Consider the following 23,501-nt stretch of genomic DNA (forward strand, 5'->3'; position numbering starts at 1 on the left):
AATAACACAAGCAGAACAAAAAGAAATTAATGACAGGTATGTATAGCCCTCCAGGTTAATACAGCCACTGGAGGGCAAATCTCCAGAAGGCGCTTTCTGCATAGCAAAGTGTGTAACATGAACCGAGGTCAGTAGGCAGGAAGCCAACAGGCCTATCGCTACATAGCAAGACTTGTTGCCAGAACAAACAGAAAAATATTTAACCCAGGCAGATCCCCATGCAATAGCAGGAAAGGAGACCAAAACGTGGAAGCCTGTGTTACGCTCTGTATTAAAGGAATATGTAACCAAGCTCAAGAATATCAATATAAGCATTCCAAAAACTTCCATTTGCTTCACCACCCCCAAACTTCTAGTCCAAGGGGCGGTGGACCTCAGACCTGGGGTTGATTGCAGCATTCTAGGGCTTTCCATGTGGCTCTTGGAACTCTTCCCAAGGCCGTGTCCCTCACTGAACTCAAGCATTTTTGCCTGGCGGGAAGGCAAACTTGAACTCTGATTGCTGGATGGAAGACAGAGAGGTGTACATGTGTGCTCACAGAAGCCAGGGACAACCTGCCCCACTCACTATGGCACTTGGCCCCCAGGGAAGTTGTCCAGAAGGGAATGTGGCCCCATAGCTCTAGACCTCGGAGCAAAGATGGGAGCCTGGAAACTAAAAATCTCATACGCTAGAAAACTACTTCTTATTAGGATATGAGGAAGTAAGTAAGTGAGTAAGCAGTGCTTACGGAAGCAAAGCAACTAGAGACAAGTCATCAGGATGAATGCAGATTTTCTGTGCACGAAATTAAAAAGAATTCGAAACCCACATAATCCAGATTCAATGCCATGAAAACTCAGAGAGAGATATTTAGGATTTTGTATTAAGGAGGGAAAATACAAGACAACTCATTTTGTACTTACGACATCGTAATTTGTAGGCGCTCGGTTCCGGGAAGCAACGACCCCGACTCCAGTGATTGGGTCCATGGACACATCTGGCAAGGCATCAGCAAGTTCTCTAACCTCAGGCATCGTGGACTGTTCCTGAAAGAGTGAAGAAGATTTAGAGGGAGGGCAAGGTCAGCGGGCAAAAAGCCAGTGGGCTGCCCTATCACACAGTATAACAAGAGGCTGCCAAAATAAACACCCTTGGCTGGGCACACCTAACTCAAAGTGGCATTTGCAGCTGATAAAAACTCACTTGAATTGACTCCCTTTTTTGATAGGCTCTCAACTAGGTTCAGCTAAGGATCACTGCCTGAGGAACGTTTAACCCAGGCAGGTCTTCATCCGAGAGAAGCAAAAGACGCCCAAGGGTGGTAGCCTACTTTTTAAAAAGGAGAAAGAAACTGCACCCAGGTCTGCATTTGCAAATAATGGGTTTACTGACTGAAAACCTTAAGGACTAGAGTCCTTAAGGACCAGTCCCCCAAAAGCTCACACCTGAAGGAGGCAAAACAAGACCAATAGGCTTCAGACCTCAAAGCAGAGTGGAAACATTCAGTGGTACACAAGATTGCAACCCCTGCAAGTACCAGGAGAACCAACATGTAGGTGGGAGTTCCAGGGGAGCTCCTATCATAGGAGAAGGGGTTGCAGCTGGGTGACAAAGCCCAGGGGGGCAATTAAATCTAGCAAAGAATGTGGAGCAGGAGAAAACAGCAATAAATAACTTTTCATAGTGCTCCAATTTAGGTAAAGGACGGCAGAGGTCCTCCAGCCCTGGCCTAAGGGCTAAGAAGCATGTTATACAATCATTTCCATGTGGTTGGAGACTCAGAAAGCTACACCCACAATATACAGCATGCTAACATTGCAAGGGCCCCTATTTAAGGAGACAGGTGACCCCCAGGTGCACAGTGAGCACCTGCCTTGGGCCCTTTCTCAGTGGCTAAAGCAAATAGCACGGAATAGTTCGTCTAAAGAACTGAGCTGCGTTCAGGTGACTAGGATCAGACCCATGGGTGGGTGGGAAATTGTAATCTCACAGATCTTAACAAGAGACAAATCAGGCAGTAAAGTGATGTTGCAGGATACTAAAGCAGGGAAGAAATAAAAAGGATTCAAAAGTGGAACGCAGGTTCACTTACATTGAAAGTTCACACCCACACCATCTATTTAAAGCATTTTGTTTCCTCCAAAGAACCCTAGGAACTGTAGTCTACAGAGCTCCAGTCCTCAGTACCCTTAAAACAAACTAGAGTTCTCAGATTCTTAGGGGCTCAAGCCATGGGCTTTAAATATAGCTTGGGGATGTGACCCAAAGGCAGCCCCCCATCCACAAATATATATATCCAAAAAAGAAAAAAATACATTTTTTAAAATAGAAGCAATACAATATAACACTCCGAAAAATGGGGGAATTACAGTAAAAAGGCAGGTGCAACACACATGACATATCATGACGTCCTCAGGGGATAAAAAGTCCCACTGTTGCCAAATGTCCATAACTGCCCTTGATCTGTGTTTCTGTTAGTCTTTGCTGCATGCATATGCAATAAAGTTCTGCTGGGTGGTGTAAAATGACTACGGTAACTTTTTTCCTTGACTAACCCATATTTTACATGTGATTTTCTCCCATTATTGCTAAAGTCCAAATTGTTCAGTACCAAGCTGATAGGTTTAGGCCATCCAGATTTTTCCACTGCCGTATGATGTCGCATTTAGGAAATGCGAAGTCCTTGGTCTTGAGATCCCTATTATGTCCCATAAGCATAGAAAACAAAAATTAATTCTGGTGTAAATTCAACACTATCTCCTGTAATACGGTGTTCTTTCAAACTTGGGTCGCCAGGTATTGTTGTTGGACTACAGCTCCCATCATCCTTTGCCACTGGGCTGAGCTGGCTGGAGATGATGCAAATTGTAGTTCCAACAAAGTCTAGGTTGAAGAAGGCTGGTACAGGTGCCACACAGCATCAGGGATTAGCACAGGGCTGTCAACGTGGATGTCCTCCAGAAGATGTGGACTACAACTCCCATCAGCCCCAGTAAAGCTTCAGCGCAACATCAGGAGGGCATCAGCCCTGGCTTAGTGGGTGGCTCCTCCCTGTCTTGCCCAACTATGAGTGAAGGACAGTGAGTGGAGCATCTCTTGAAAGCACATAGAACTATGGCATGGGTAGAGAATCTTGGGCCAGGAGGTCAAGTGAGGCCTTCAAATTCTCCCAGTCCAATCCCCAAGGATCTCTCCCCACCCAGGCCACAAACCTCACCCTCTCTGAGTGCTGTTAACTGGATGGAGTGTGTCCTTGAACTGTGATGACGCATTTCCCCTGCCATGATGGAGATGCAGGTGTGTGGAAACGGCTCGTGTGTGCCTGGCTGCTGTGATGCAGCCGTTAATACAACAATACAAATTAACTTGTGCTGCCCCATCCACTTTCACCTCTGTCTTGACCACCCTTGGCATGAGGTCCGCAGATATGAATATGGCTGAAAACTGCTCCGCACCCCTGATCTACGGAGCGTTCCCCCTTACTATGTGATCAACCAACCACTATATATCTAGGGACAAAGAACACTTTGGGTTAACAGGCAGGCAGAGAGACTTACAAGGTGGTCAAGGCTGAAGACCCCTCAGTGAACTAACCTGAACCCTGCAACCATCATCTGAGGCCCTTCTTCGTGTGCTGGTGGGTGGCAACAAGACAGTCCTTTTCTTCAGCGGCTCCCCATTTGTGGAATGCTCTCCCCAGTAAGGCCCACCTTACGCCTTCATTATACATCATTAGGACCAGGCAAAAACATTCCTCTTCTCCCAGGCATTTCGTTGATTAAACAATCTATGGCCTTTTAAACAGGGGGAGGTATTTTTTTGTTGCTTAACATATTATCTATTTTTGTGTTTTCACATGGTAAACTACCCTGTGATCCTCAGATAAAGGGTGGTATAGAAGTAATTTAATAAATTAAAATGATGATAAAGAGCAGCCTAGTGGAACAGTGGCCATCTTTCAGAAAAAGGGCAGCATTTGCCAAGTGACCAAGTCAGGCATTCCTGGATGTACTTTGGCAGAAAGAACTACGTTCTCTCACCCCTGTTAGAAGATGCCAACAATAATCTGCCTTTGGGTTCCGGTGGGGGCGGGGGGCACGCAGTAAAAAAGAGAGAAAAGAGCAAAGCCATTGTCGGCTTGGAAGCACAAAAGCCTTCTTGTGGGTGTGTGACTCAGAGCGAGCAGCAGGGGGCGGGCAGGAAACCCAGAATCAATTCGGACTTTGTCGTTGGGCGCACAAAGACCCATTTTATAAAAGGGGTGGATGGTGGAGGGGGGGAGGAAAGGCGGAAAGGGAGAAAACTCAGGCCCTTCTATACTAGGTGGGGGCAACTGCCCACTTTCTTAGGGGGCGGAATGGGGGAGCAAATAACAGGGCCCACCCCCCACTTTCCAGCAGAGGAAACACCAGGTGCCTCTGAACACCCAAATCTACATCCACTGTGCATTCTGTTTTTCTCCACTTTGGGGAGTCAACTTGTGGTGGAAAGACGCCAGTGTCTAATTAATGCTGATGAGTGAAGTTCTTGCATGCTAACTAGCAATGTGCCTTTCCCACACACTTATTTTGCCCCATTTCCCCCTCCCCTTCTCTCTCATATATCCCACCCCCAAACAAATCTTCTGGGTTTCCTATTGCTTAGACCCTTTGGACTGGCTCACCTATTTGAATATGCATAGTATGTCACTTATTATCTCCAGGATGGTGAGCAGTAAGAGAGAGGCACTATCTCTCACGGGAACAGCACACCTAGGAAACTGACATGCCCAGTCAGGCCACTGGGTCCATTTGAGAACACTGGCTCAGCTCATATCTAACACTAAGCCCAACCATAATCATAACCATTATATTTATGATTAAATGTGATACAAAAAAATAGGGGTGTTTGGCTTTTGCTGCCCAACTCCCCAAGGAACTGAGCCCCCCAAGTCCATGATTGGGCAGAGATGAATGGATGGAGGCAGGTTGCAGTGAAAGCAAGGCAGATCTTTACTTTTCTGTTGCAACAGAGCCCAGGAATATCACACCTTGGCCTGCCTTAGCCATAGTAAACCCACTTTATGTGTGATGTAATTTCTGACTGTTTGTAGAGGGGATGTCCTTCTTCTCCACGCCAAAATGCAAACCCTTAAAAGAGATGTTTCTTCTTGGTTATGGTCCTCTCTTGCCTCCTTGCTAGGAGGGGAGGGAAGTCTGTTGCAACAGAAAAATAAAGATCTGCCTTGCTTTTACTGCATCCTGCCTCCATCCACTCATCTCTGACTGATCATGGACTTAGGGGACTCAGTCCCTTGGGGAGTACGACAGCAAAAGCCAACCACCCCTCTTTTTCTATATCAAATGTATTTATATCCTGCTTTTCTCTGAAGCTGGGAATCAAGGCGGGTTTCAACATTTTAAAAAATCTATTATAAAATATCAAGTCATAACAACAAACTAATTAAGAACAATTATTAAAGTGCACTGGAACACATTTAGAACCAGCAAGTAAAATACAGTTTGCCCTGACGACAGCCCAGCGGTCAGCACGCTCTGCTCCTTCGTTTCCAAAGGCCTGTCAGAAGGATAACAAGGAGGGAGCCCATCTAACCTCTCTTGGGAGAGAATCCTATCTAGGGGAGCAGCCACAGAAAGGCCTCTCTCTCCTGTCACCACCTACTGGACTGGACTTTTGGTGTTAATGGGACGGAGAGGTGGCAGCTTAGCATGAACTAACCATGACTTAGCATAAGCTATGCAAGCTCCCAGAAAGATTATCAAAAGGTTATCATGATGACTTTAAGATGTTAGAATGTTCACATAATCGGAAGAGCTTCATATGTTTTTATTTCCAGAGGCCACTCTTTGCAGGCAAGGGGTCTCCAATTCAATACCAGGCATCTTCAATTAAAAGGTTCGAGTAACAGGCGATGGGAAACATTGCCTCTTCTCTTTGCCTATGACCCTGTAGGACCACTGCCAGACAAGAGAAATCAATACTGGGGCAGAAGGGCAAGCAGCCAGACCTGGTAGCGGGGTAGACTCCCTAGAACGAAAGAAATGCCTGCTGGGTCAGGCCAGTGGCCCATATGATTAAGCATCCTGTTCTCACAGTGGCCAACAAGATGCCCCAATAGCAGGACCTGAATGCAACAGCAACTCTTCCCTCCTGTGGTTTCCAGCCACTTGTATTCAGAAGTACTGCTGCCTCCATCAATGGAGGTAGAATGCAGTAAGAGCCTTGCTGGTGGGTCAGGACAAATCAATTGACTGATTTATGGGGAATGGAAAGGTAGGGGATAAGAGAGGAAAGTTGTTGTAGGAGGAAGAGGTGAATTTAAAAGAACCAGGAAGGAAACTGTTTGGCTGAGGGGGAGAATAAGGTACAAAGCTGAAATGAATGAGAGAAGAAATTACAAAGGATGGGGGTGGGGGATATTGTGGAAGTGGGAAGGAAGAATCTAAAAGACAAAGCCTTCTTGGCTTAGAGCAGGCATAGGCAAACTTGGCCCGCCAGATGATTTGGGACTACAACTCCCATCATCCCTAGCTAACAGGACCAGTGGTCAGGGATGATGGGATTTGTAGTTCCAAAACATCTGGAGGGCCAAATTTGCCTATGCCTGGCTTAGAGCAAATTCTACCTAAAACAGGGAGGCCAAGGCCCAATATCTCCAGAGCAAAGTATATGTAACTTGAGGAAAGCTGAGCTACGGGATTCCTTGCCACAAGGAAAACACTGTGGCAAAAAAATTAACCATCTCCAAAGATGGATGAGATATCAATAGAAACTGATGTCACTAACTGCCAAATTATTATTCCACACTCTGCCTCCATTTTGTGACTGACTCTGCCTTTACACTATGTTTTTGTAATAGAGGGGGCGGGGGGCGGGAAGAGACAGTAATTCTCAGTCATCTCAAGAAGGCCCTGGGTGCTGAAAGGTTTTAGAATTGCTACTGTATCCTGGCCTGAAAGGAATGGCTCAAAATTTCAGCAAAACATTAACCCATTGGACACAGGAAAGACAAAATTCAAAAAAGACAATCCAGCCTCATAGAAATCCTGTGTGTTTCAGGATATACACCTCAAACACTAAGAATTGTTCCTTGCTACACGGTGCTTTTCCATTGATCCAAACAAGCTGTTTTGTCTTGTTGCTAGCTGCCTCTTTAAGGGCATTATTATTCTGCCTACAGGATGTGTCCAAATCAGACCTAAAAAGAGACCGGATATCGCTTGGGAGATTTAGATAAATATTGTTCTGAACCTTACACAGACCGTTAGATTTTGCTATCAGAGGAAGCAGCTGGCTGGGTCCCCTGAATACCCCACCTGTTTTGTTTTATTTTAATATTTACCATCTTTTGAACTTGCCACTGTGTATTGTGTCTGATACACAACTTCAGGATGACTTCTCTTTAAAAAGAAAAGAAAAGCCATGCATTACTGCAATGCGGGGGGGGGGCTCCTTTGGTCCTTAAGCCCTGCTATGATGACTGCAGCCAAGCTAGTCACCAGGCCAAAATACTGCAGACACTCACCACGGCTGGTGGGCTCTTGAACTCCTTGTGCATCCACCTGATAGCAAGCTGCCATGACTGTCATAGGAGCAACAAGGAATGGATTTCCTAGCTTTGGAAGTTGCTGCAGGTGAGACAGAAAAATGGCATGTCTACCTGGTTGGGAGATGACATATTTTCAGCTCTTGAGCAACATCCTGGTTTTCAGTTGGCAACGCAAGTGTTTGCGGTGGGGAAACAGTGAACAGGAGCATAGGAAGCTGCCTTAAGAAAGTAAGAAGTGTCCTGATGGATCAGGCTAATGGCCCATCTAGCCCAATATCCTGTTCTCACAGTGGCCAACCTGAGCACAGGAGCACTCTCCGCTCCTGTGGTTTCCAGCAAATTGGATTCAGAAGAATTACTGTGACCCTCACCCACTTTCTCCACACCATGCTTATTTCTAATGAGCTTCTATCATGTAGCCTCTTGCTTCCATTTTTGTTAAACCAAAGAGTCCCAAATACAGTGGTACCTCGCAAGACGAATGCCTCACAAGACGAAAGAGTTTTTCGTTTTTTGAGTTGCTTCGCAAGACGAATTTCCCTATGGGCTTGCTTCGCAAGACGAAAACGTCTTGCAAGTTTGTCTCCTTTTTCTTAAAACCGTTAATACCCAGGAAACCATGCTTCGCAAGACGAAAAATTCACAAGACGAAAAACCTCGCAGAACGAATTAATTTCGTCTTGCGAGGCACCACTGTGGTGCAACCTTTCCTCATATGGGGGTCACTCCATCCCAGATCATTCTGGTTGCCTTCATGCCCAGTCAAAACTGAGCTAGGCTGGCAGTGGCTCTCCAGGCTTCAGACATTCCTGGAAATGCTGGAGATTGAACCTGAGACCATCAGCATGCAAAGCAGAAGCTGTACCACTGAGCTATGCTCCTTTCCCAGTACAGGGGCACAGGAAGCTGCCTTAGGGTGAGCCAGACCAGATGCTCTGCTCCCTAAACCACAACACTTTCCCCACTCAACAGGTCCTGGAAAATCTCCAAGCAGCTCAACCCTACCACAGGCATGTTGCAAGGTCAATTCTGCTCTGAGCTGAAGGAGATGCGGCAGTGGGGAAGGGAAATCCGATCATTTCCTTCACATCACACCTGATACCAGCATTGCTATCAAACAGGAAGCATGTCACTCAGCCCTGCACAGACAGAAGCTTTAAGCCCTCCTGTGAAGCTTCCTGGAGTGAGAGCAAAGGAAGTGCAGTTTCAGCAACCTCAAAATACTCATTCTAAAAATGCTCACCCAAATTTGCACCAGAAAAGAAGTCTTCCTGCAATGACACAAAATTGCACCAGATGCACTCGGCTACATCCTCTGAAGAAACCCAACATGAGCTGGGCAGCTGTTCTAGGGCTAGTATCTCAGCAAGGAGCAAAATGGGGGAATCTCAATGTGATCTATGAACAAGAACTGAGCATCAGAATTCACGTTGCACTACAAGCTGGCATACTTGTTGCAAGTGTGACAAGCATCAAATGTCACTCTCATAGTCAATCCACCTTGGAAGTCACACACATTGCTTTCAACCTGGATGACACCCTGCCTCTCCTTCCCTACTTTTTAAGATGTTAAAAAATTTGGCTCGAGTATCCTGCCACACAACTCCCTGGAAGCTACCTTAATCTAATATAGGTCACATCCATACCATATATTTAAAGCACTCTTATGCCACTTCCAACAGTTGCTGCTTCTTCCCAAGAATCCTGGGACCCGGAGATTAAGGGTGCTGGGAACTGTAGCTCTGTTAGAAGTCTAACAGCTCTCAGCACTCTTAGCAAACTTCTGTCCCCAGCATTTTACGGAGGAAGCCACAGGTGTTTTTTTACTATCATGGTGCTTTAAACATAAGATCTAAGAATGTGACCTAAGGAAACATCAGAATACAGACAATGTGGTATGCTAATTGTTTGTGCCAACAATTATATCTGCTCCCTGCAAACATCTAGCTCAGAACTGCCCAAACTCATTGCCCGCGACTCTTCAAGGTTTCAGGAAAGATTCTTTCCCAGTCCTACCTGGAAATGCCTGGGATTGAAGCACGGACCTTTTGGGTGCAAAAATGCACAGCTCAACTAAGCTACAGCCCCATCAATTGAAAGGCCATGCAAGAGAGCCGTGTCTTTGAGAATCTGCTTAATGTGACCAGTATAGCTGGGTGGAAGAGGCCTACTATCAACAGACCTGCCAGCTCAGGTGTATGTACCCTGGATGCAGCATTGTCACCAGAAGCCCAGGTGGACTCGGTGTCACAGAAGGTCTGCTTTTCTAGCTTTGGCTGTGTCACCATTTCTGGACAGGTGTACTCTCGTGGTCTAGCAACCTCTCCAATTGGATTACTGCGATATTTTGCTACAGGGGCTGCCCTTGAAGACCACTCGGGAACTTCAATTAATGCAGAATGTGGCTGCCTGAACTTTTAATTCCTATATAATCCCTTTTAAGCTAGTGGCCACCGACTCCCACTAACAAAAACAACACTTGCTTCTGAATGAACATGCTTAGAATCGTACTGTCAATTATGCCTCGTGTGAAAAAGTAGGCTATGTTTTGAAAGCCCTGAACTCATTCAAATGATCCTGAGTTTTAGATTTATAAAAGGAACGTTGCTCTGTATGTGTGTGTGTGTGTGTGCGCGTGCACACGCACACAGACACAACTGTTTGTAATTCTGTGAATTTATGTGGCGCACCCTCTTTCCATTTCTAAACCAGGGTTGAGGAACCTGTACCCTTTCTAGATATTGCGGAACAACAGCTCCCATGGGCCCCAAATATTGATCACGCTGGTTGCAGCTGATGGGAGTTGTAGTCCAGAAACATGTGGAGGTCCACAGCTTAGCCACCCCTGTTCTAAACTTAAGTGACCCTTTATTTGCAAGTACAGTGCTCTAACCCCTTGACAATCTGGAGCTGCACATTGCTGTTCATTTTTCTAGCCGTGATGGAGCAATCACAACACCAGTCACCCCAACAAAGGTGCTGTTTTCATTTCCTGCAAGGTTTATCACTTTGTTTAAAGTGCTCTTAGGACAGAGCTCTCCACCCCAAAATACTACAGTGATATGTCTTAATAATACCCTTTGTATTCATGCAGCAAGGAGTTCCACAGCTCTGTGACTCTATCTTCAAAAAAATGATAAAGCTTCCCTTTCAAATTGCAAAGTCCTGTTCATTGCAATACTGTACACTTTCGGTATTAAAAAAAAATTTGATATATCTCACTGCAATGTGTTTTTTAAATGGCTCACATTAGCTGGGGCTGGAGTGTTGTAGAAATCATCCTACCTGAAGTGGTAACTAAGAGGTGGGTGTGAAGAGATGAAAAATTGCACAGGTTTTTTGTTTGTTGTTTGTTTTTAAAAAAGAACAAGAAAAAAAATCCATGTTCATAAGAATGTATGGTAACAAGAGCCTGCTGGATTAGGCCAATAGCCTATCTAGTCCAGCATCCTGTTTTTACAGCAGTCGCCCAGATGCCCCAATGGAAAACGCTCAAGCAGAACCCAATCACAATCACAACTCCTCTCCTATGGTATTCAGAAGCACTGCTGCATCTGACTGTGGAAGAAGAACTCATTGGCAGTCTGATTCTCTATGAATATGTCCAACCTTCTTAAAGCCACCCGAGCTAATGGCCACCAGTGCCTCCAGTGGGAGCAAGTTCCCTAATTTAATTATGCGCTGCATGAAAAAACACTTGGCTTTTATCCGTTCTGAATCTTCAAATGTTCAACTTCAATGCGGACTTGATGGTCTTAACCATGGGTAGGCAAACTAAGGCCCGGGGGCCGGATCTGGCTCAATCGCCTTCTAAATCCGGCCCGCGGACGGGCCAGGAATCAGCATGTTTTTACATGAGTAGAATGTGTGCTTTTATTTAAAATGCATCGCTGGGTTATTTGTGGGGCATAGGAATTCGTTCATTTCCCCCCTTCAAAATATAGTCTGGGGGTCCACAAGGTCTGGGGGACAGTGGACCGGCCCCCTGCTGAAAAAGTTTGCTGACCCCTGGTCTTAACACTAAGGTAGTTGGGTCCCTCTGGCCTCCCTCTCTACTTTGCTTGACAACTAGCTCACAGATAAGGAACCTGTGACCCTCCAGGTGGACTCCAATACCCATTACTCCCTTACCCATGGCAATGTTGGCTGGGGCTGATGGGAGCTGGAGTCCAGCAACATCTAGAGGACCACAAGTTCTCCAAACCATGACCTCGCCTGGAGAACTCAAGAGCTCACTCACAAGGATGTGACTTTTGTATTCACCTCATAAATGTATTGTCCTATGGATCTGTCTTATGTTACCTTACTTTTTAAACAGGAAGAAACGCACAATACATTTAAAGTACATTCAAGCCTATGACACCCTCCTCAAAGGATCCTGGGAACTGTAGTTTGTCAAGTGTGCTGGGAATCGTGAGGGGAAAACTACAGTCCCCAGGCTCTCTGTTAAATGTGCTTGAACCATATGCTGTGGCTCTGCCCAGAAACACACCCTACCAAGAAGACAGTGGATGACAGGTTTAACTTTTGTATTAAACCTGTCATCATGTGTGTAGAGAGATTCTCATCAAAGGACTGGGAAATCAGCTGCCAATCAAAGCAGGGCGCACCAGCCAAGGCCAAGCAGTCAACAGTTCAACCCAGTATACAGTGGTGCTTCACAAAGTCGACAAATGGCAGGATGGTACCAGCTGGTAGCCAGAGGGTTATAAATACCTAGCCAAAGCATCACGTGACATATTGAATAACATGGGCTGTTGTAGCCAATGCTAGGCCTACTCAGAGTAGACCCAGTGGAAACAACAGACCTGATTAAGCCATGGTTATTAGTTTCAGTAGGTTTACTCTGAGTAGGTCTAGCCCCACGGCATGTGCCTGGCTGGATTTCCACTGATTGGTTAGAATCTACTGATTGTTTGGGATATATACTTATAGTTTCCTCTGGATCAGGAGATGGACAAGGGATGGGAACAGATATTTAGGCTGAAGGCCAGTCCATTGTTATGAATCCTTACCAGGAAATCATTTATTTCTTCCTTAAACCAAGACCCATTCTCAGGCTCCCAGAGGATTTCGAACAAGGGAAAGCTGTGTCCACACAATGAAAGGAAGCGGCTGAGGGATGCCCCCACCATCACTAGCACCCTAGAGCACGTTTTGTTGTTTGTTTGTCGGCTTGTTTTGAGTACCTCCCCCCTCTCAATCCAGGAGAAGCATCCTATCTATTGCGGAGGAAGCCCCGCTTACAACAAAAGGCACCCCTGCAACACAAGGTGTGTGTAGGGTTTGGAGGTCACAAAACCAAAAGGTGAGGTGGGGAGGGGGGAAAGGAAGCAATGCAAAGCCCTCACCCCCAGGGAGAAAAGAGAAGCAGGGGAAGGAGAAGGCGCAGGGCCCAGTCCGGAGTGGGGGGTAAAGGGGGTGGGTGGGCCAGCCGGGCCTGGCCCCGAAGGCTCCTTGGGGGGAGACACTTAACTGTTGCCCGGGGCGCTGGCGGCGGCTGATCCCGGCTCCCCCGTTTCAAGCAGAAGCAGCTTCTCATTGCCCGGCAGGGCGGGGAGCGGAGGCAGGAACAGGAGGAGGAGGAGAAGCGGAGAAGCAGCGGCAAGTGGGAAGGAGAGGCGGCCCTCTCAGGGCCCGCAGGCGGCGGCGGCGATCCTTACCCGGGCGGGCGCGCTAGACCGAGCCCCCGCTCCCCAACAGCCCGTTGCACCGAGCGCAGGAGCCCATCAGGAGCCGAGGCCGCCAGCGGGAGCCATGGGCGAGGGCGGAGGAAGGCGGCCGAGTCGAGCCTGGCGCCGCCTCTGAGGCGCTCCGACGAGGAGGAGAAGACACCGGCGCCGAGGCGCAAGCACAGAGCCCCCTGCCTCCCGGAGCCCGCACTGCCGCTCGCTCTGCTTTCTCGATTCACCTCCCAAGCACCCTGACCGGCCCAGAGAGAATGAATGGGCGAGCCTGGCCCCCGCCCCGAACGAGCCTCCTGCGTCCCAAGCGCAACCACCAGGGGCCCCTCGGAGACTTACGCTTTGCGCCCAGGGCGCACGCCCAGGCAGCCCTTCCCAAATGGAATCCTTTGGCCTCGTCGTCTCCACCACGCCGAGGCCTCCCGTAGAGTTGCCGTTTAAAAATACAGTAAAATTAAAAATCACGCCCGCCCTCTTTACTACCTTGGGGGAGGCTCCCGATAGGGCGAGGTGCCCCTAGCCGAACGCCTTGTTCTCGCTTCCCTACGCACGGCGTGCACGTGGTTGAACCCTAGGCGTCTCCTGGTGGTGGGGAAGAAGAGCCCCAGGGTGGCACCTGGCGAACACGAGAGCTAGAGGTGCCTCTTCGGCTGCAATCCTATGCAGCTTTGGCTCAGGAGCGCATATACAGCTTCCCAGCGCAGGAGGCAGTAATGCTTCTGAATAGCAGCTGCTGGGCACCGCGAGCGGAGAGAGTCGCTGTTGCGCGCGGGCCACGCTTTCAAACGTTCCATTAGCCTGTGAGTACAGGATGCCAGATTAGATGGGCCTTTGCCCTTTCTCAAGGCTGCTGCGCATCTTCATTGAGCGATCCACTGCAATCTCCAGACCTCCTTGGGCCGTCATCTCGATTTCAGACCCTAGCTGTTGCATATATGGAATTAGGAATTATTTATTTATTGCATTTATATCCCAGCTTTCCCTCCAGTTAGCTCATGGTGGTGTGTGTGTGGTTCTCCCCCATTTTATCCTCACAAAAATCCCGTGAAGAGCGTTAGGCCCATAGCTGTCAACTTTTCCCTTTTCTTGCGAGGAATCCTATTCGGAATAAGGGAATTCCCCTTTAAAAAACGGAAACGTTGACAGCTATGGTTAGGCCAGTGACCCTCCCTAATTCATCCAGGGTGCTTCATGACTGTGGGTATTGATCCTTGGTCTCCGAAGTCCCGGTCCAACACACTTCACCAGTACACAACACTGCCCCAGTGTGCATCAGTTGACGCTTGCTTTTGCATCAAATTGCCTTTGCCTTTTTGTTCCCTTTTCATCCAGTTTGAAGAGATCCTTTTAGAGTTCATTGTATCATCAGCAAATGTCATTGCATCTTGTAACAGTGAGTTCCATAGGGTGCTATTACCATCAAATGTATTTATTTGCCATGTTTCCCAATTATTCTCAAAGTGGCTCGCACAAACATATCCATACAGTGGCGAAGCTGCATGCTCCGCTACTGGGGGAGGAGAGCAGGCGGGGGGGTGACTGGCACCCCCCTGGGGGCGTGGTGTGCCGCCCATGGGCATGGCGCACGTTCTGGGGAAGTGGCGCGCTGCCTTTGGGGGCGTGGCGTGTGTCCGGGGGGGGGGGTCTGCCGCGATGGCACCCTACCAGAATAGTGGTCCGGGGGCGGTCCGCTCCCTCCGCACTCCCGTTCCTCTGCCAGTGTATCCATATATGCAGTGCTTTTTTTATTTATAGAAAAAAGTGCCAATATTCACTTGATGCTGGTGGCACACTTTTAACATGGGGTGGGGGGAGAGAAGTGCCAGTACTGTGTACCCTTGAGGACTGGCAGAAAAACCCCCTCTGCATATATAATTTTTTAAAAACACCCTTACATTACTGCATTTAGTCCTGTATTAATTCACAAGGCCCTTAACCATTTGGATCCAGGATACTTCAAGGACCGCCTGATCCCTTATATCCCTGGCCACTGAGGACTTGGGGGGAGTCAATGTTAGTGGTGCCCCAGATGCACCCGTTGGATTCACCAGGAGCCTTGCGTTCAGTATTATGGGCTTGGTTTTGTGAAACTCCTCCCAATTAAGATCAGACAGCAGCGCCCCCCCCCCCCCCGTTGAACTTCTGGTGCCTACTGATAACTTTTTATTTTTATTCCAACAGGCAGTTTAATCAATGTTTGATGTTATAGTTCTAAATGGGTTTTTTTGGGTGGGGATTCTTTGGATGGGTCACCATGTCATGGATGCTTAGTATTTCAGGGGGTTGGACTAGATGACCCTTGGGATCCCAAGTCTACAGTTCTATTATTCTATTAATTGTTTTGAGTTATATATCATACGGAATTGTTTTGAATTGTTTTTACATATGGAATTGTTTTTATTGCTTTTATTTTTTATTTTTTTTTACTGGAAGGGTATTTCATAGAATTGTAGAGTTGGAAGAGACCCCAAGGGTTATCTAGTCTGACCCCCTGCAATGTAGGAATCGCAACTAAAGAATCCCTGACAGGTGGCCATCCAACCTCTGCTTAAAAGCTTCCCACAAAGGAGATTTCATCACCTGAGGTAGTCCGTTTCATTGTCAAACACCTTTTACAGTGTTTTTATGGGAAGCTATTCATAAATGGAAGCAAATAAATAAAACAAGTAGTAGTTTAGTTGGTTTGCAGACAATAAATATCCGATATAATACAGGGTTATTAAGACAATCACAGCTGCACATAATATGCATGCACAAAGAATGTGCCTTTTAAAGAAAGAGCATAACAGATTCCATAATTTAAAACAGTTTAAAAGTAGTGACCATTTTGACTCAAAATAGCAATCCTAAAAATATCAAGCGTATATCAGAATATTTAAATTTGTATTAGCAAGTACAGATTTTCCTTAAAGATGGAAAAACACTAATCTTTAGCTTTTAAAAAAATCCACATTTGGATAAAACCTCTCAGTAATTAATCCCAAATACGGGTGGTGAGTGTAGTGGAAAATGTGGAAGAAAAACTGAGGAGATGTAGGTTTGGCCTCATGCAGCCAACCTTTCCTGCCAGTATTAGCAGCGCCAATCAGTACAGGCGGCAGCCGTGGAGACATCCAGCCTCACCTGGTTGAGGCAGGTACAAATAGTGGAGGGCAATGTGGTAGGAGGAGGATGGAGCAAACACTGCTGAGGCTTCTCACCACTGATTCTGTTGTATGTGGGTGAAGGTCTGGTGGGGAAAATTACGGTATTTCTTTGGGGTTATTTCTTGTTTACTATTTGAGGTTTACTGTTTGGAGGGGGGGTTGTTGCTGTTTGAGGAGGTTTTCCTGTTCTGTTCAAATGAAAATATATTTTTCCTCAGCAATTGACTACCAAGGAACCTGCAGTGTTAATTGGCAAAACAGTGAGCCATCAGTAGCTGAAAATGCATCAGTGGCAACATTTCACAATTTTAAAACCAAAATTGAATTCAAAAAGTTGCACCCAGTGTTAGCCCAACTCAGAGTAGACCCATTCAAACTTGTGGACATGCCTAACGTAGGTGCATTGATTTCAGAGGGATTTCTTTAAGTGGAACTTAGTTGGAGACAGCTCAAAGGAGCAGCATTACATTCAGGGAACCCAAATGAATTGAAGAAAGATGGGGTGATCACTATCAACACTGTCGGATCCCCACTATATGCCCATAGCCTCCGAAAGAAATCTCATCATGTTCCTTGGGTTTCTTCCTACAAAAGCTTCATAGGTATTGGGCCCCTGGACCATAGATCTATTGTTGATAAAGTGGTTGTAACTCAGAGAGCAGAGCATCTGCTTCACATATAAAAACTCCCTGGTTCACTTATAAAAGTTTCCTTTGCATCTCCAGACAGGGCTGGGAGAGACCCCTCCCTGAAACCTTGGAGAGCCTCTGCCAGTCAGTATAGGCAGTGCTGAGCTGGGTGGACCAACGACTCTGACTCGGAATGAGACAGGTTCCTCTGTTCCTATGTAAAGTAATCTGAAATGGCAACTATTACTTTGTCCTGCAGCATAGAATTCCAGACATGAAAGAGTGAAATAGCTCTCAAGGAGGGCATGGAGCAGGAACACTGGCTGTAGTCTGGATGGTTTATTATTATTATTGTTGTTGTTGTTGTTGTTGTTGTTGTTGTTGTTGTTGTTGTTGCTGCTGTTACTAATTTCATTTCTATACCGCTTTATTTATTTATTTATTTTAAAAAAAATCTCAAAAGTGTTTTGCAACCTCCCTTAAAACATCAAATAAAACAATCCAGAATACGCAAAACATGACTGAAGAAAGTCAGATATGAAGTATACATTCAAAGCAAAGCATTATCTTAAAGATTTCAAAAGAAAACGTTACTAAAGGACGTAAAATATATAATGCACATTTAAAACACCATAATTAGCAAAAGAATAAAACAATATATACATGGTGACACCAACTAATATGAGTTAAAAAAATGTCCCAAAGTGAGGGACATTATACGAGCCTTAAAATGAGACATTTTTTAGGTTTCAGAAGGAGACAGGCTTGAATGTGGTTAAAAAGGTGAAATACCTAGGGGTTAATATGACAGCTAAAATTTGAACCTATTTAAAGATAATTATGAAAAATGTTGGTCAGAAATCAAAAAGGACTTAGAAATCTGGTCAAAACTGAAGCTTTCCTTGTTGGGTCGAATTGCTGTTATAAAGATGAATGTATTGCCAAAAATGTTGTTTCTGTTCCAGACCTTACAGATTGTGGATAAGATGGAATGTTTCAAGAGGTGGCAGAAAGATATCTCTAGGTTTGTCTGGCAGGGCAAAAAGCCCAGGATAAAATTTAAAATACTAACTGATGCTAAAGAAAGAGGGGGGTTTGCCCTGCCAGACATGAAATTGTATTATGAATCAGCAGCTTTCTGCTGGATGAAAGATTGGCTACTTCTAGAGAACACTGACATTTTGGATTTGGAAGGGTTCAATAATGTATTTGGGTGGCATGCATATTTGTGGTACGACAAGGTTAAAGCTCATAAAGCTTTCAAGAACCATATTGTCAGGAAGGCAGTGTTTAATGTCTGGACAAGATATAAAGATTTATTAGAAAGCAAAACCCCAAGGTGGTTGTCACCAATGGAAGCTAAGGCTCAGAAAAGACTCAATATGGAGGCCAATTGGCCAAAATATTGGGAGATAGTAGAAAAAGAAGGAGATACACGGAAACTGCAGAGTTTTGAGAAATTGAAGGACAAAGTGCGAGATTGGTTACACTATGGTCAGATCAGGGAGGCCTTTAATAAGGACAAAAAAACAGGCTTCCAGGTGGAAAAATCGAAACTAGAAACAGAACTGTTAGAACCAAAAACTAAGGTATTCTCAAGAATGTATAACTTGCTGTTAAAATGGAACACTCAGGATGAAACGGTTAAATCAGCTATGATAAAATGGGCACAGGACATTGGCTACAATATCATGTTTGCTGACTGGGAACGGTTATGGACCACCGGTGTGAAATTCAAGGCATGTAATGCCTTGAAAGAAAATATTATGAAAATGATATACAGGTGGTACATGACCCCAGTCAAGCTTGCAAAAATATACCACTTGCCAGACAATAAGTGTTAGAAATGTAAAGAGACTGAAGGAACATTCTTTCACCTTTGGTGGACGTGCCCAAAAGTTAAGGCTTTCTGGGAAATGATCTATAATGAACTAAAAAAGGTATTTAAATATACCTTCCTTAAGAAACCAGAGGCTTTCCTTTTGGGCATTGTCGGCCAAATGGTGCCAAAGAAGGATAGAACTTTATTTATGTATGCGACAACAGCAGCAAGAATACTTATCGCAAAGCACTGGAAGACAGAAGATTTGCCCACTCTGGAAGAATGGCAGACGCAACTGATAGACTACATGGAATTGGCAGAAATGACTGGCAGAATCCGAGACCTGGGAGAAGAGATAGTGGAAGAGGACTGGAAGAAATTTAAGGACTATCTGCAAAAGTATTGTAAATTGTATGAATGTTAGAATGATGCAGGATATAAAGATAATGTGGCATTAGTGACATATTTGAAAGGAATTTGCAAAATTGGTTTATAAGAACAGAGGTAAAACTTGAACAATATTATGTCAAGCTTAAATAACTGATAAAAAAGGGGAAAAATTGGAGACATAATAGCTGAAATATATAATATAAAATAAGATTTGAAAGAAGGTGAAGTATTGCTGAATAAGAATTTCTAAATGGGAACACAGAAAAGGGAGATGTGAGGGAGTCAAGAAAGGGTTATGGAAATAGCATCTGAGAAATTGAATCTTTTTGTATGTCTTTTTTATGCTTTATTTTTTCTTTCTTTTTGCTTGTTTGTATGTTTTGTATGCTCTTTTATCTTTTTTGGTTTATTGATTGGAATGGTGTTTGTTGTATTGTTGTATTGTTGTATTGTTTAAAACCTTTAATAAATATTTTATAAAAAAAATAAAATAAAATGAGACATTTTTGAAACTCTCATTAGTTGGTGTGTCACCATGTATATATTGTATGCTATCTGATTGTAAATTAAGACATAATCCAGTAGTGATATAAAAGTATTGTAAGTGTATTATTAGCCTACCGTGTTGCTTTTGGATTGTCAGATTGTTCCGTTTGCAACACAAGCATGGTTAATGGCAGGCAGCGACTGTGGAAGCTCAGGCTCAGTGACCTGGGTCTGCACTAAGAGACAGACAAAATAGGGGCTGTGGTCAGAGAAGCACCCCAAGGGCCAGACAGAGATACCTAGATGGCTGCATTTGGTTTCCAAGTCTGAGGCTCCCCACCGTTGCAATAAGATGAACCAGTAATCACCAGAATGTGTTAAAGCAGCTTTCTATCACAAGGTGGGCAAGGAGCCTTCTTAGTGGTGGTTCCCTGATTCTGTGATCTCTTCCCCTTGCCATCAGATGAAGCTGGTCTTGTTTGCCAGAGCTTTTCATCTTGCAATTTTTAGTAATTGGATGTAATGGCTGTTTTAATCAGAACCTGCACACAGCTTCTGGTCACATGCTGTGCTTAATTTATTTTTTAGCCTGTTGCCTTTTTGATATGTTATATGGTTTTGTAAGAGGTGTCAGCTTCTAGCATCAGCCAAAACGCACACACGGACAGCATCCTTTCAGCCTATTGTGCTTCCTCCTAGGGTGACGGTGGCATCCAAATAGGTGAGGTGGGGAAAGACCCACCTATTTGTCTCCACAGCCATGGGGCAACATCTTTGGACATGTAAATGGCAGTACCTGGCCAGCCAGCTAAGGCGATTATCTTATAAACAGACTTGTCTGACCAGTTTAGCAGCCTCTTGACTAGATTCTGAACCTCAGGCAACGGACTGGCTGGATTCAGAGGAGAGGTGGGAGGAACCAGCTAGGGAACCCATACCCTCCAACATTTCTCTGATGGAAATAGGAACGTCCCATTCCATAACAATAATTTTACTATTTATACCCCACACATCTTGCACTGGATTGCCACAGCAACTCTGGGCAGCTTGCAATATCTATATAAAGATAATAAACATTAAACATTAAAAAAACAACCTTCCCCATACAGGATTGCCTTTGGACGGCTCGGGGGTCAGATAACTCCATACCCTCCAACATTTCCCCAATGAAAATTGGGACATTCTAAGGAAAAGTGGGACATTCCGGGATCAAATCAGAAATGTGGATGGCTTCTCTAAATCAGGGATGTCCCTGAAAAATAGGGACACTTGGAGGGTCTGGGAACCCCCAGAGGAAGAAGGCTCAGAGCCAGGGGATTGGTGGTGGGACGGTGATGTGTGGTCAGAAGGAGAAGAGGGAGCAGATTGGGAGGAGGAGGTGCTGGAAGCTGAAGAGGCAACAGGGTTTAGTGAGCAGGAAGAAGCTGGGCAGAGAGCAGTCCAGGCTCAGAAGCAGAAGAGGAGGTGGGCCAAGAGACAGGGATGAAGCAGGCTGCTGAAGAAGCCAAGGAGTCTCCCTCCTGCTGTGAACAGCTTCACTCCCCCCTGGTCTCCCAGAACATGCAGAGAAATGAAAAGAGCAAAGAAGAGATTGGTTGCGCACAAACACAGTTTCTGATTGCTTGGGGGGGGGGGAACCCTGGAGATTCGGGGACTTAGGTAGCTGTGGGGAGGCAGAGACGTTCAGGCCTCACAACTGCCACATTGGGGGAAGACCTACTGGGTAGAGTTGCTGTGATCACTAGGTCTGCACTGTTTTGGCTTCTTTGAATAAAGAGTTTTCACCAACACCATGTTGTTTTATTGCTGACTTACACCTGACTCCAGCTCCTGACACCTCATGGGATCATAGGCCTGGAGGGGGCCCACAGATATCATTCTGAATGACCCCTCTTCCCTCCCCAAAAAAACCTTTAGCAGTTTTCACAGGATTCAAAAGCTGCCTCAGAAAGTTGTTAAGGCTGAACCGTGGCTTGCAAATCTTTTTTTATCCATAAATAGATAACAATGTTCATTTGTTTATTTTACTTATCTGTTATCACAGTGTTTATCCTGTATTTCTAGAAAATATCCAAGTGACAAGACAATGCCTCTTGGTTTGATTTGTGATTCCTTTTACCCGCCACAAATTTTGGGGCATGGAAAATTCTTAAGGCTGTCACAATCCCAGTGATTTACTGGGAGCTGAACAGGTTCCAAATGCTTTCCAGTTCTCCTCTGCAAACCACCCCATCCCTCCATTGCCCTCCTTGATCCTCCATTGTTGCCTTCCTTTAAGGCCAGTCTTCCTTCCTGGTGCCTTGAATTACTGCCTCTCCAGGTAAGGCCAGAAAAGAAACCCCTTGTATGAAACACTGGAGAGCCACATACAGTGGTACCTCTGGATACAAACAGGATCCGTTCTGGAGTCCCGTTTGCATCCAGAAGCAAACGTAACTAGTGACGGCACATCTGCGCACACACGCGTTGCTTTCCGCTGCTTCTGCACATGTGCGTGACGTCATTTTGAGCATCTGCGCATGAGCAAGCGGTGAAACCTGGAAGTAACGCGCTCCGTTACTTCCGGGTTGCCACGGAGTGCAACTCGGAACATGCTCAACCTGAAGCACATTCAACCCGAGGTATGACTGTACAGTGGTACCTCGGTTTACATACGCTTCAGGTTACAGACTACTCTAACCCAGAAATAGTACCTCAGGTTAAGAACTTTGCTTCAGGATGAGAACAGAAATCGTGCTCTGGCGGCGGGAGGCCCCATTAGCTAAAGTGCTTCAGGTTAAGAACAGTTTCAGGTTAAGAACGGACCTCCGGAACGAATTAAGTACTTAACCCGAGGTACCACTGTATACAGAATCAGGCCATTGGTCTGTTGAGTGCAGCATTGACTTCATTGTCTTTCCCAGTCGTACCTGGAGATGTCAAGGACTGAACCTATCTGCATGCAAGGCACGTGCTGTATCACAGAGCTATGGCCATTCCCCTAGCCAATCCAGAAGCTATGGAATATAAGTATGGCTCATATTGTCCGGATCTAGCTTGGATCTCTGAATTTGATATTGCGCTTCCTTTCATTTCAGGGTCTTAAGGCTATCAGAAATACAATGGTCTATCTTGCCGCTGCCCACCCCCACCCCCCACCCCTGGCCCCGCTTTGCTTTAGAATGGAGAATAATTTTAAGACAGCAACGTTGTTTGGCAGGCGGAATATTCGCCCCATACATAATAGATGCCCCCAACGCCCCATTAACAAATGCAAGAAGATTCCTCAAACTGGAAAAACTGGCACACATTTTGAAGTGTTAATGCTTCCCCATGGATCTGCTGTTACTGAGACAATCTTTAGTGTAATAATATTTTTTATAAACCTTGCGTTTCAATAAGATCCGGCAGCAAGGGGGCACCCATGGCTTCCCAAGGAAGCATCTAATTGGTACTTAGTAGCCAGGAAACATTGCTGTGTATATTGCAAACATATGGTGGTGGTTTTAATTTTTTTCAGGATGGAGGCATCGTCCACAACAAGCTGTGTGTCTCCCCACCCATCTCGCCCTGCCTCATAGGGACTAGCTACTTTTCATGCAAAAAAATGTAACATGCGCTCCCTCTTTTTGCACGGGTGGCGCTGTGGGTTAAACCACAGAGCCTAGGACTTGCCGCTCAGAAGGTCGGCGGTTCGAATCCCCGTGATGGGATGAGCTCCCGTTGCTCGGTCCCTGCTCCTGCCAACCTAGCAGTTTGAAAGCATGTCAAAGTGCAAGTAGATAAATAGGTACCACTCCAGCTGGAAGGTAAGCAGCGTTTCCGTGTGCTGC

General features: G+C 45.6%; 1 protein-coding gene across 5 annotated transcripts in view; it reads right to left on the reverse strand.

Moving 5' to 3' along the window:
- MVB12B (multivesicular body subunit 12B) overlaps nt 1-14,064 on the reverse strand; it is a 106,158-nt gene extending 92,094 nt beyond the window's left edge. For 2 of the 5 annotated variants that reach the window (XM_081180338.1, XM_081180341.1), the window contains exons 1-2: nt 13,009-13,189; nt 907-1,029 (exon numbers count right to left, since the gene is read on the reverse strand). In XM_081180338.1, coding sequence (XP_081036464.1) covers nt 907-1,029; nt 13,009-13,074 — 189 coding nt within the window. In that variant the 5' untranslated portion in view covers nt 13,075-13,189. The other 3 variants (XM_081180340.1, XM_081180342.1, XM_081180339.1) reach the window with 3 other exon arrangements.
- Nucleotides 14,065-23,501: the final 9,437 nt, after the last annotated feature.

Source organism: Podarcis bocagei (assembly GCF_964188305.1).
Source record: "Podarcis bocagei genome assembly, chromosome: Z".
In the NCBI taxonomy this organism is placed as follows: domain Eukaryota; kingdom Metazoa; phylum Chordata; class Lepidosauria; order Squamata; family Lacertidae; genus Podarcis; species Podarcis bocagei.